The sequence below is a fragment of the Neurospora tetraspora genome (genome assembly GCF_033439725.1).
Source record: "Neurospora tetraspora strain CBS 560.94 chromosome Unknown B0H65scaffold_1, whole genome shotgun sequence".
In the NCBI taxonomy this organism is placed as follows: domain Eukaryota; kingdom Fungi; phylum Ascomycota; class Sordariomycetes; order Sordariales; family Sordariaceae; genus Neurospora; species Neurospora tetraspora.
The window spans coordinates 4430957-4443898 of record NW_026944383.1 but is presented as its reverse complement, the minus strand read 5'-3'; the positions used below and the strand labels follow the sequence as shown (position 1 = coordinate 4443898).

Genomic DNA, 12942 nt, shown 5'->3' with positions numbered 1-12942 from the left:
AATGGCGTTTGCTCGTTCTTTTCTCGCATCTCTTTAATCAATCAATCCTTCGAGAGGTGCGGAAATATAGCCGATAGTGATTGTGGGGAGCTGTGTTTCTAGATATGGCGGCCAGAACCCTAACCCTAGTTCTGACGAGCTGGAACTAGCGTTAGGGTTCCTCAACCGCCTGGTCGATGTGGGTAGTCTGCCATCACTGTGACACGTGACACTAATGTCCGCTGAATTCGGTAGGGGTGGTAGGCAATACCCCAAAGCAGTTTAATTTAATTGTAATTAATTTCTAGTATTAAAGTAAATATTTTTATACTATGTAAGTTTTTTTCGTATTACAAAGTAGAAGTATAAAATTAAACGAAAATATTTTATTGTAGAATTACAAGAATATATAAATAAGCTTACTATGACGGCGCTGGCAGTCAGCGACCCACATGTGAGTCCCGCTACCACTTGTGCGACCAGGGTATTTATTTGGGTCTGCACGCTTGTATCTAGTTCTCTTCCTCTTTTCTTCTTCCCATCTGAAATCTTCTGTCATAGATAGAATCTTAGCTTTGCCTTCGACCCTCCCATACTGTGCCCTTGCACTTACTATAGTCAGGCAAAGGTTATACCACCTTTAAAGCCAAACGCAAACGCTAAAAAAAGTAAAACTATTGCTACTGACAACAACTATATTACGAAAAAAGAGTTTCAAGAATTACTGGTAAAAGTGGACATAGATAACGAGGGGTTAGAAGAAATAAAGAAGGTTTTCTATAAATAAGGTTTGGTTTTGTATATTCAAAATATAAAGATAAACCATTAGTGATAGTAGTCTTATTCCCTATGCTAGTAACTATATACTAAACGTCCGATGAGCATGGGGTCCTTCACCTATTTTCGGAGGGAAAACCGTACATACTTCCGTCTGCCGGATAAAAACCACCGCCCCTTGCCTGGCCGCGAGGCCGGCACCTGCGTTTCCTACCGTAGCGGTGCTCACCCACCGCTCGGTGAATAATGACGTTAACGCATCGCCGATATCTTACCATCGACTGATGTGTTATCCCTGAGGGTCGGCTTCGCCGACTCCTTCCTCCTCCAACTCAACTGCTAGACGGTATTCTCGGAGCCGTCCCACTCTCAATACCCAACCGAGGAGGCGGCCGGCCTGCTCTCCGTCGTCCAAGTATACAGCCAGTTGCTCTTGGCTGTGCGGACACTCTTCTTCCCTTATTCGTTGGTTGAACGTCCACAGACAGTCGTAAACCAAGTGTGCAAAGGTCTCCTTGCCCGTCCCGCAAGAGCAGTACGGTGTTTCGATATCGGGGACCTTCCTTTTAAATAGGAAGGACCGGAGCCCGATTACTTCTGTCCGCGCGCTTGGATGAGGAGTGAGCTTTTGGCTTTAGAGAGGGGGTGAGGGTCTTTGCCCTCAGCCTCTCCGCGCCTCCTTTTCTTTCTGGAGCCGACCATATGTCTCCTTATCAAAGTCCCGTCGAACTTTGGGTATAGGTCAGCGATCGTCAACTGGTAGCGTCTTCCCGACTTGGAGACTGCCGCCGCTGTCTGCATCTCCCATCTTGCTATCCATTCCTTCCTTGTTGCTTTCTCTAACCACCGCTCCCTATCTTTGGCCGATGGCTCTTCCTGATACGGCGTGCCCTGTTGCGTATCGTGTGGCGCGTCTTGCGGCGTTGTTTCCCTATTAGGTCAGCGGTGGGCGCCCATCTCTTGGCCCATTGGGCTTTGGCCGCTCCGCTTTTCAGTAGGTCTTTGGGAGGGGAAGTCCGTAAAGGTAAACCATTAGTTTGAGACAAATTAAATAGTACTTAATCATTTAATTATCAAAAAAGCCATTAGTTTATTACTAATTTGTAAATATTTAAAAACAAAAAAAAATTGCTTGTAGACTTCGTAAAAATAAGATTTCTAAAATTGCAAAAAGAGACAAACTGAGTGAAGAGAACTCCAATTCCTTATAAAAAGAGGTTAACAGCACGAGGTGCCCGCCGTTGTTTGCCAAGCCTTTTTATCGGTCCGGACCGACAAAAAGGCTTGGCAAACATTCCTCTAGGATATCCTCTGTAGAAAATCATTTCCTACGTTGGGCCTGTTAATACCTCTAGAACTCCACTTGCTTCACTTTTTCCATCCGGCGCATCTTTGGGGTAGACTGCCGTTGAGACATTTTTTGGTTGTTGGCCTAAGGGGAATACATTCCAATTTTACTATATCACTATAACCTATATTTTACACGTTCTTCCTCATGGTGGGAATGTACTTCGGATGACACTCCATTGTCGTAAAAGCCGTTGTCCAATTTCAATGGTCAGAAGAATAGCTGTTATAGAAGATGCGAAGAATGCTTTATCTTTTTCTATTTCTGAATTATGTCCATACTAGCAGCGTTGAAGCCAGATCCCGGCCCTATACGGAGCCGGTCAACCCGGTTCTACATTTGTCTGCCGGCTATGCGGGGCCGAATGTACGGATGGGGCTAAATATTGAATGATATGCTTAAGTTGTGCCAACTTCCGTGACCACATCTTGACACTGCCTGCTTATACCCCTACCTGGGTCTTATTCCATTCTTTAGAGAACTGATGGCCATAGTCGGACATGCACTTAACCTTCTCTGGAGGGCTCGCCTGCCACTGAATGGCATCATCTTCATGGCCTTCCCCTCCAACCAACTGGGTTGTAAAGTCCCGGGCCTCCTTAATTTGCTTTCCCCTCTCGTCTGAATACTCAAGACTGACCGACGGCACCACGGCAATCTTGCCATAACCATGCCACCAGAGGTCCTTGCAGAGAAGTTGAGGCTCGCCTTGTATACACTCACCCTTTCTCGGAGCTCGGAAAGCGATCTTCTTCTCCAAGAAGGGCTTTGCAGTGAAAGCGGTGGCGCCGTTCCAACACGAGAAGACCTGGAAGGGCTGGTGGGCAAAGAAGCGCTCACGCGCAGTGGGCTCGTTCCAGAAGAGGTTCCAGGCAGAGTTCCAGTTGCCATCGGGCGGAATCTCAAAGAACGAATCACCTGCCGCCAACGTCCGCGCAATCCATACGTCATAGAAAGTTGGGTCGCGGCCGACATAGGTCCAATCCATAGCGCATGTCATGTCAGCACCGAGGAAGCGACGCTGATGGACCAACTCAAGAATATCGTCTGTGCAAGCGGCAACATCGTTGAGGAAGATAACAGTCGCGTTTGCTTCGGCGGGATAGAGCTTCGAGTTCTTCGGGTCGAGCATGGGTTGCAACGCCAGATTGCGGAGTTCGGTGAGCTTCTGAATGCGAGCTCCTTGCTTCGGGTTGATGTCGCTCGATTTGAAGTAGTACGTTTTGGTCAGGGCATCAAGCTCCGGGCGCAATGCCTCCAGGACCTCAGCTGTGCCGTCATGGGAGTTACCCTCAATGATGGAGAGCGCGCAGCTTTGTGGACCGAAGAATCGGATGGCTTCTACGATGCTTCCGATGAAGCGCGGCAGTAGATGAAGGCATTCGCGGAGATCGAGGGCAAAGAAGTGCTGGATCCCCGATGAATCAGCATCGCCATCATCGTCTTGGACCGCGAGATATTCGTATCTCAAAGGATTGAAGTCGGGACATTCGAATCGTGGAAGGTTCTTTTCAGGGTTCATGATTGCGACGACGTAGGCAGTGCGGTTTGCGGCCGATAGAACGGTCGGATTCGGGACAGGCACAGAAGGACATTAGATAAAGATAACATCAAGGCAACTGAAGGACTCACCATTGTTGGCGGGCTTGGTTGTGATCACTCTGGTGGCGGTGATGGTCGCAATCGTGGTTCAAGTAAGAGATATCTCGGTGGGAGAGACGGAGCCCCTCCTCAACTATATTAACAATCGAACCCTCAGAAACTTCCGAGCCTGCTTGGAATACAGCGTTTTATTCCGGGCTAACATTGTGTGAATTAGGGCACGAAACTAACGTCAACAACTGCACATTATCGCACCACGGTCTAGCGGGCTTTCGTTATTTATTCATTGCCAACCTTTATTGCTCGGTCCGTCCGCACAGCACCTTCACCTCACCTCGATCATCCTTTTGTCTAGGAAAACCCGAAAAAATCATCATTCCCTACTAAGCCATAGGAGGGAAGGGAGGGTCGGGCTGCCGTCATCATCATGGGATTAAAGAGTTATTTCATAGCAAAAAAAGCCCGAGCCGGCTGCCGGGCAGAATGAGAAACCACAACGAGGTCGACCGCCTGCCACCGGGGATCCGATATTCAATCCACTGACTCCGAATCACGATGTACTCGCTCTCCCTCACGCCCACTATAGTGCCAGAGCCCGCTCGGAAGCACGCTCGTTCCTGTCGACGACGAGCTCGATAATGCTCGAAGACATCAAGCATGAGGTCATGGTCAACTGGCTCTATCAGCAGCAGTGCTCCTACCTCTGGGTAGCAAGCGGCAGCGGCGAGATTGAGGGCGTGATGCTTCGAAAGTCAAGAGGTCGATACATGACCTGCCTGCCGGCACTTGGGAATTCCCCCTTGGCTGCGGCCTGTGCTGCGCTCAACGTCCAGGTGAGAATGATTACCCAGAATATGTTCAGGTGCTGTGTGCTGACAAGGGGCTTGGAATAATGTGCCATGACGGTCAACTCACGAGTCATCAAAACGTTCCTACAGTGGTCTCCGGAGGCTATCGAGGTTCCTCTGAACGACGGCTTGCGCATCCAAATCCTTCCCACCGTCGACGATCTTCTTCGTGCCCGAAAACATCAGTTTGCGGCCTTTGTTGCCTCGGAAGGCTTGCTCGTCGTTTAGGATAACGATCCCCTCCATCTGATTCCCAGAGCCAAGCATATCGAGTCAGCGCTCATGCAGCTCGTATGGAAGGACGGCAATGAGGTTGACGACGAGGAGGAGAGTGCTCCTCCCATGGTGGAACGAATCGTTGAAGTCGATACGGAGAGCGGCGAGCCGAAACGAGAAAAGCGACCGGTTCACTTGCTCAACACCTATCTCGTCAGCATCACGCTCTTGATCGTTACAGTATCCCTTAGGTCCGCCTGGAGGCAGCTCGCTATTGAAGTCATGGTTGATGGTGACTTTGTCCGTCTTGCTCTCATCGTCCTGGCACCGGTCCAAATCTTCTTCACTCTATTCTTCGCTCAAGTTATTGTCGGCTCCTTAGCTCAGATATTTGGACCTATTCAACAGCTCTCGGTCAACTCAAAGTTTTACTCGGCCAAACTGCCGCCGAGGCTGCAGACCCCTACCCTGCCTCACGTTACGGTGCAGTGTCCTCTCTACAAAGAAGGCCTCGCCGGTGTCATTGCTCCCACAGCCAAGTCGATCAAGCACGCCATCTCCACGTACGAGCTCCAGGTGGTGCGGCAAACATGTTTATCAATGACGATGGTCTTCAACTGATCTCCGAGGAAGACCGCCAGGAACGAATTGAGTTCTATGCAGACCACAGCATCGGTTGGGTTGCCCGCCTTAGACACGGCGAAAACGGCTTCCAACGCCGTGGCAAGTTCAAGAAGGCACCCAACATGAACTTTGCCCTCATGATCTCGTGCAAGGTGGAAGAAAAGCTTAGCCAAATCCAGAGATCCCCGGAATGGTCCCAGCATGACGAAGCTCAAGCCTATGAGCGCGCCCTCCAAGAGGTTCTCGAGGAAGATGGCCGTGCCTGGATTGACGGCAACATTCGGATGGGCGACTACATTCTCTTGATTGACTCGGATACCCGTGTACCGGCCAACTGCTTGCTTGATACTGTCTCGGAGATGGAGCAGTCCCCCGACGTTGGTATCATGCAGTTCTCATCGGGTGTTATGCAGGTTGTCCACACGTATTTCGAGAACGGTATCACCTTCACCAATCTGATTTACAGCGCTATTCGGTATACCGTCTCCAACGGTGATGCTGCTCCCTTCGTTGGTTACAACGCCATTCTTCGTTGGTCTGCCATCCAGCAAGTCTCGTACGAGGATGAAGATGGCTACGAGAAGTTCTGGTCCAAGAGTCACGTGTCGGAGGATTTCGACATGGCTCTACGATTGTAGTGTAACGATTACATTATCCGTCTTGCCGCGTGAGAAATACTTCTAATGACGAAGTTGGACAATTGAACACGTGTAAGGGAAAAGCAGTCTCGACGCGCGTGCTTTGAAGTTATTTGTTCAAAGCCGTTTAGTATCCGTTGGTTCCCAGCACTGCAGGTAGAGCCACAAGTGACAAATAGGCAGTTAACAGAAACTGTAAAAATGGGCAAGGTAAACAGATGGTGAATTACCACTAACACTCTGTCTCCGTCGCACCGCCCGAGCCATCGGGATCTTCAGCACTAAGACAATCAACCCGCTGACGCGGGATTCCATCTTGTACATCCATCAGCCCAACCACTTACTCCCTCACACCTCCATGTCCCCCGTCCTCCCTCTCCTCAGCGTCTCCATCCCCGTCCCCGTCCCCGACCTCCCGGTCTCCAGATGCAACCCACTCCAGGTCCTTCCGAGCCTCTGGCTCCTCTGGACTTCAAACCTCCTCGTCCTCACCAAATTCCACACAAACAACACCACCATGTACGTAAAAATCAGCACCATGGCACTAATCGGCCCCAAGATCGAAAACACCGCAAACCCATAACTCGCCCTCTTAAATGCCTCCTCTTCCCCAAGTGCGGTATCCAACCCGACCTGCATCCCCGACAGAACCACCACAATCCACGCCGTCCCGCCTATAACCCACGCGCCGTTTTGCACGACAAACTGCCTGTACGAAGTCCATATAGCCATGAACCCCAGCGACAAAGGCCCCCGCGTGAACATGTAAATGAGGTTAAGTCGGTTCAGTCGTAATTCGCCGTAGATGAACCGAATGGCGATGTTCTTGTATATCGCGTCTGGCGAGGCGAGCAGCTCGTCCACGAAGAGACGCCATTGATCCCAGGTTACTTCGCGCGGGAGGAGGCCCTTGACAGTGGCGAGATCAAAGTCGCTCTCCCTTTGCACCAGACCAACATAACTGAACAAAAACCCAAGCGCTGCTTGCCGGCTTTCGCATCGTTTGCATACCCCCGCGTCATCCTTCTTTTGTGCTTTGTCGTTTGCTTCCCGGTCTCTTTCCCGTTCCCCATCACTCAGCGCCACCACTGCTCCTCGACAGCCCCCCTCGCCTTTACATGTCAACTCCCTTGTCCAAAACTCCCTCGTAAACAAAAACTTGCTGACAGGCTTCAGAAACACCCTGCCTCCTCCCCATACTAAGTGTTGCTCGAGCTTTTCAGTCACTATCGGCTCCCGATTCATAAGCACTTGTTGGTGCAAAGGGTGGGGCGGTACCGGACGCCCGGCTAGCCAGAGCAGATGGCGAATGGAGTGTAGCCGGGAGAGGTCGAATTCGCGGGCGATAAAAGAGGGCGAAGGGCCTTTGTAAAGCGATTCGAGGTCGTCGATTGTTTCATGAGGGCGGATGTTGCGGTGCGAGGCTGGGAAGAAGTGTGTGTAGGATGTTGAGGAGGGAGGGTTGGTAGTGGAATGGATGGTGGAGTGCGTGGTAAAGGAGAGGGGAAAGAGGGCTGTTTGGAAAGGAGTTGATGATACCTGATAGGATGGACTGTTAGTGCTCGGCGAGGACATGGACGTCAAGTGGAAGTGAATGATGTGGATGGCAATTGGTAGGACGTACTGTTCTGTATGTCGTTTGGATTTGAGGTTTGGAACTGTCGGAGGATGTTATCCGGTTCGGACTTGATGGTGAGTTTTGGTCCATGTCCGGCTCAGGAGCTATCGCGTTTATGGTGATAATGATCGTGCTCGCGGCGTTGGTATTTCGTGCCGCTTCCCGTCTTCAGTCGGTGGTAGCTACGTCGATGTAGTTGCACTAGAACTCCAACTGCGCGGTTGATGCTTTTATAAAAGTAAGAAAATATATAGATAGAGCGTAATACGAAAAGAAAAATAAAAAGATCCCCTTCAAATACCCTCCATTACCCGCGCAACAGGACCTCCAGCCCATTAAAGTTTAATTCATTGCCTAAAGCCCATCGCGCTATCATTTCAGCTGTAGCAGCAGATGCCTCATAGGGCACAACCAATCCTCCAAGTCTCAAATCGCTAACCTACCGGCGCCGTTGGTAGGCCAACCAAAAGTGTACCTAACCGAGCTAGTCTCGATGGTCAGATACACCCAATCAAAGGCTCCAGCCTAGCACATAAGCAAAGTCAACACTTTGGGCACCAAACCCCTCATATCTAACCCCTCAGATCGAGATATCGACTTTTAACACCAAGCATTTGAGCCTCTGCCTACGAGAAGCGATCGGTATCAAACACTTCATCTACGCTATTAAACACAAAGGCCAAAGCAATATCCACTTGGGAGTAACCCCGCTAACGTTTGTCAAAGGGCAATACGCAATATCCGCCGTACGGGTATACTAGTACCATTCTCAGTTGTAGCCGTACAAGCTCCTCTCCTGGTAGCCGAACCTTGATTACCATGGACGTTAATGAAGGCATTTCTTTGGCGGTATGGACCACTGTCTTATGTCTTGTCTGTGCGACCGCCGCTTGGCTTTGGTTCTATGCGCCAGCGGGTTCCGGTACCGCACCGTCGTCTCTAGCGAAGCCTGCTTCAGATTATACACGATCCACGCAGCGAGGCGTCCATCTCAATCAAGTCAACAAGGACAATGGAGACACCGACATTGACATCATTGCTATCCATGGCCTCGATACAAAATCACCGGATACGTGGACATGGCGGGATCACAAGGATCCCAACGTCAGCGTCAATTGGCTAGCCGATTTGCTCCCGGTCGACGAAGGAAAGGCACGTATCTTTACATTGGACTGGCCTGCCGACCTACTTCAACCGTCAGATTTAGTCCCGAAGTTTGATGGCGAGATCGTTACGCTCCTAATTGATGGCATCAACAGAGAACTCTTGGCAAAGAATAAGACAAGAGACAGACCGATCCTCTTTATCGCTTCTTGTCTTGGGGGGATCATCTTAATGAGGGCTCTCACAACCGCCGCCGATCATGAATGCACCACGAGCTGTTATTGCCTCAGCAAAGCAACACGTGGCATTATCTTCCTCGCTACCCCGTTTCGAGGGACTTCGTTCGAAGATGTAGCGTTCTGGGCAGATCCAGGTCTGACCGCATGGGCATTCATCTACGGCCGAACAGTGAGCAAGCTACTCGACAGTGTGAAGGGTTCGACCTCTGATCTTGAAACACTCGTATCCGAATTCACACAATTGTGTCAGCATCCGAACTGGCCCTTTCTAGTATTCAACTTTTATGAACTTGGAAGGACGAGTTTGTGGCGCAAGTTATTCCCTTGGCTACCGGGTTTGTTCTTCAAAGGAAAACCGGTAAGAATCCTAAAGTACCACCGTCTCCCGTACTATAACTAACGCTTGCCAGCTAGTTGATAGTTCCTCAGCAAGACTAGACATTGTTCGAAATCCATTACCACTCAGTCGGCCCCATGTTCTGATGAATAAGTTCGACAGCAATAAATGCGCTGATTACAAGCTTGTTGCTGGAAAAATTGAAGAATTTGTTGAGAAGATCCGTAATGGAACGCCTCTCAAGCAAGCAGATGCTTGGATACATGAGAAAGTCTATACGAAGAAAAGGCTTAACATTGAACGGCTCTCAGGCAAGTCACTGTCGATGGATCAGTGTTACATCAACCTTTCCATTATAGAGTGGACTGGCGAAAACAAAGACCGTTCGGAAAAGCAAACAAAAACGGAGTTGACGTCGCGATATTCCCCGTTTTCACTCAACACTCGATTGAAAGTGGAAACGCCAAATGCAACAATTCAAGTCGACTTACCATCGCTCTTCAAGGAACGCGAAGAACCTGACGGTCGCAAGATAGGTCGCAAGATACAACCAAGACGAATATTGATTCGAGGACGCGCTGGAGTAGGGAAGACTACTCTGTGTAAGAAGATTGTCTATTCATTCATGCATGGCGAATTGCCCAAATGGACTGAATTATTCGACCGCGTACTCTGGGTACCTCTACGGAATCTGAAGCTGGAAGACAGACGCCGGGCTGATTACCGCTTTACCGACCTCTTTATTCATGAATATTTCTCCATGTCGAATTGCAGAGAGGACCTTGCCCAAGCATTATACAACACATTGCTCGATACACCGGAGAAGAGGAGCAGGACTTTATTTCTCCTTGATGGCCTAGATGAGGTATCGCAAGGCTTGAGCGAAGGCGGTATGTCTAGCTTCCTTGATGTGTTGCTAGATCAGCCGAACGTCATCATCACCTCCCGGCCGTACGGCAAGCCTCTGGCTGGCCTGCATCTCGAATTGGAAACGATCGGGTTCTATCCAAACCAAGTGGAGGCTTATATCAACAAGGTTTTCACCGAATACTCAGACACAGCTGTCCGCGTTCAGTCATTCCTAAAAGCTCGCAGCCTTCTCCAAGGCCTTATGCGGATCCCAATCCAGCTAGATGCGCTTTGTTTCGCCTGGAACGGAAGTATTAATTCCAGCTCGGAACTTAACACCATGACGGATGTTTACCAAGCCATCGATCAAAGTCTATGGAAGAAGGATATCCTACGGTTAGGAAAGAAGCACGACAACGAGCTAGTGGAAGCAGCTTACATTCAAGAGTCTGGTTGGACCGAAATTGAAAATCTCGTTTCAACCGAGATTTTGTTTCTAGAGATCCTTGCTTTTACTGGGTTGCAAAATGATACAATTGAATTCGACTCAACACATCTCGGCCAAATATTGCACCACTTTGACGACATCTTACCCGGTTTCTTACCCAGTAAGACCATGCCGCACCTCTCCTTTCTCCGAACATCAGATTTGATGGAAACCAGCCACCGAACCTATCACTTTCTACATCTGACCTACCAAGAGTACTTTGCGGCTAGGTATTTTGTACGGCAATGGAAGGCTAACAAGCGCCTCAAATGCCTAGCACTCAATGGTCAGAAGAATGAAAATCCTACTCCCATCGAGGCTATCCAGTTTCTTGGCGAGAACAAATACACAGCCCGTTACGACATCCTATGGCGCTTTGTTGCCGGCTTGCTTAATGCCGAGGGCAAGGCAGAGAAGTTCTTCCAAGCGATCGAGGACGAACCGCATGATTTGTTAGGTCCTACGCACCAACGGCTGGTTATGCATTGTTTGAGCGAAGTGTCGACGGAGATGTCACTGCGAAAGAGGCTGGAAGTCAAGCTAAAAGAGTGGCTACTCTTTGAATACAAATTCACAGGCAAAACACGTCTAGCAAGCGAGGTGGAATTTCCAGAATCAGCTTTATTGGACACCCTGCAGGAAGTAGGGATCTATGAAAAGATCAGAATTTTGAAGTGGGTAGCAACACGACCAATGATCCCGCCACCCATCGTCATTCTGGTTACTTCTTGGCTAGAAGACGGCGAATTTATAACCGGGAAAAAGGATATCTTACTTGCGTTGCAAGCCCAGTCCAGCTTATCCGACAAGCTCCTTACGGCTGCAGTAGCATGTCTAGAAGACGAGGACTGGAGTGTTAGAAAGGCTGCCTTAGGTGTCTTGCAAGCCCAGTCCAGCTTATCCGACGAGCGCCTTACGGCTGCAGTAGCATGTCTAGGAGACAAGAATGGGGATGTTAGAGAGGTTGCCTTAGGTGTCTTGCAAGCCCAGTCTAGCTTATCCGACGAGCTCCTTACGGCTGTAGTAGCATGTCTAGAAGACGAGGACTGGATTGTTAGAGAGGATGCCTTAGGTGTCTTGCAAGCTCAGTCCAGTTTATCCGACGAGCTCCTTACGGCTGTAGTAGCACGCCTAGAAGACGAGGACTGGAGTGTTAGAAAGGCTGCCTTAGGTGTCTTGCAAGCCCAGTCCAGCTTATCCGACGAGCTCCTTACGGCTGTAGTAGCACGTCTAGAAGACGAGGACTGGAGTGTTAGATGGGCTGCCTTAGATATCTTACAAGCCCAATCTAACTTATCCGACGAGCTCCTTACGGCTGTAGTAGCACGTCTAGAAGACGAGGACTGGAGTGTTAGATGGGCTGCCTTAGATATCTTGCAAGCCCAATCTAACTTATCCGACGAGCGCCTTACGGCTGTAGTAGCACGTCTAGAAGACGAGGACTGGAGTGTTAGAAAGGCTGCCTTACGTGTCTTGCAAGCCCAGTCCAGCTTATCCGACGAGCTCCTTACGGCTGCAGTAGCACGTCTAGAAGACAATAACTGGGATGTTAGAAAGGCTACCTTAGGTGTCTTGCAAGCTCAGTCCAGTTTATCTGACGACCTTCTTAATGGGCCGTTTGTTGAACCATTATTCAAATTTCTCTTGCGAGGTAGCTTTGATGAGCAGTGGAGTTGGTATGTTATAAAGGAGAGATCTTACGTTAACATGCCAGAATGGGTCGGAATTACTAGCATTGATGATGGAAAGGAGTTTATGAACATGGTGACGAGAGCAAGGCAAGGGATTCTATCTACGGGTGTGACGAACGGCAGGTCTGATCTCCCTAAAGGGGATAGCTGAAGGTAAAGACTATCAGGTGCTGTTCGGTATAGCCAAAAGGTATAAAATGAGTATCGCTTGCGAATTATAGATACTATTCTCGGTGGTGAACAACCTTTATTGCTTACTGCAGAATTATCTGGCTAGCTGGGTCTTCTTGTCCTTTCAATAGCTGTGAAGCCTTTTGGTGGTCCCAATACAATTACCAGTATACGTTGTACGTACTTGTTACGTGCCTTGGTAGGATATACTAGTGCTCTTATTCCCAGCTAGGCATACACTCCCACTTTCCTCCCCTTGTGCAACTACACACATTACAAGCCATACCAGGTCGGCGTTAAACCAGTGTCAGGCACGGTGGTGGCTTGGCCACGCCGTCACAGTCGTATTCTAGTAACACCATGTCGCTCGGCTGGTACTTTGGGGGTGTCCAAACGCCTGGTGTTTGCGCCCGC

At 49.5% G+C, this 12942-nt stretch overlaps 4 protein-coding genes across 4 annotated transcripts; 2 read left to right on the top strand and 2 right to left on the bottom strand.

Annotated features, from left to right (window-relative positions):
• Positions 1–2546: 2546 nt before the first annotated feature.
• On the bottom strand, positions 2547–3668 carry B0H65DRAFT_515867 (cryptococcal mannosyltransferase 1-domain-containing protein; the record flags this gene model as incomplete). Its single annotated transcript, XM_062828662.1, has 1 exon — positions 2547–3668. Exon 1 carries the CDS (start codon positions 3624–3626, stop codon positions 2547–2549), a length of 1080 nt encoding a protein of 359 aa, XP_062686619.1. The 5' UTR covers positions 3627–3668.
• A 676-nt stretch (positions 3669–4344) lies between these two features.
• B0H65DRAFT_544509 (glycosyl transferase family group 2-domain-containing protein) lies at positions 4345–6032 on the top strand (the record flags this gene model as incomplete). The annotated part of the gene is made up of 4 exons (XM_062829300.1): positions 4345–4539; positions 4645–4739; positions 4812–5349; positions 5412–6032. 4 exons carry the CDS (start codon positions 4345–4347, stop codon positions 6030–6032), a joined length of 1449 nt encoding a protein of 482 aa, XP_062686618.1.
• Positions 5902–7311, bottom strand: B0H65DRAFT_451256 (uncharacterized protein). The gene has a single exon (XM_062826044.1). It carries the CDS (start codon positions 7275–7277, stop codon positions 6381–6383), a length of 897 nt encoding a protein of 298 aa, XP_062686617.1. The 5' UTR covers positions 7278–7311; the 3' UTR covers positions 5902–6380.
• Positions 7312–8191: 880 nt separating this feature from the next.
• On the top strand, positions 8192–12569 carry B0H65DRAFT_515860 (uncharacterized protein). The gene is made up of 3 exons (XM_062828661.1): positions 8192–8323; positions 8377–9351; positions 9404–12569. The coding sequence occupies exons 2-3, from the start codon at positions 8470–8472 to the stop codon at positions 12506–12508; spliced, it is 3987 nt and encodes a 1328-aa protein (XP_062686616.1). The 5' UTR covers positions 8192–8323; positions 8377–8469; the 3' UTR covers positions 12509–12569.
• Positions 12570–12942: the final 373 nt, after the last annotated feature.

Coding starts and splice junctions, on each gene's coding strand:
- B0H65DRAFT_451256 (XM_062826044.1), bottom strand. CDS start 7,277: ATGAATCGGGAGCCGATAGTGACTGAAAAGCTCGAGCAACACTTAGTA.
- B0H65DRAFT_515860 (XM_062828661.1), top strand. CDS start 8,470: ATGGACGTTAATGAAGGCATTTCTTTGGCGGTATGGACCACTGTCTTA. Junction 9,352..9,403: donor TGTTCTTCAAAGGAAAACCG/GTAAGAATCCTA, acceptor AACGCTTGCCAG/CTAGTTGATAGTTCCTCAGC.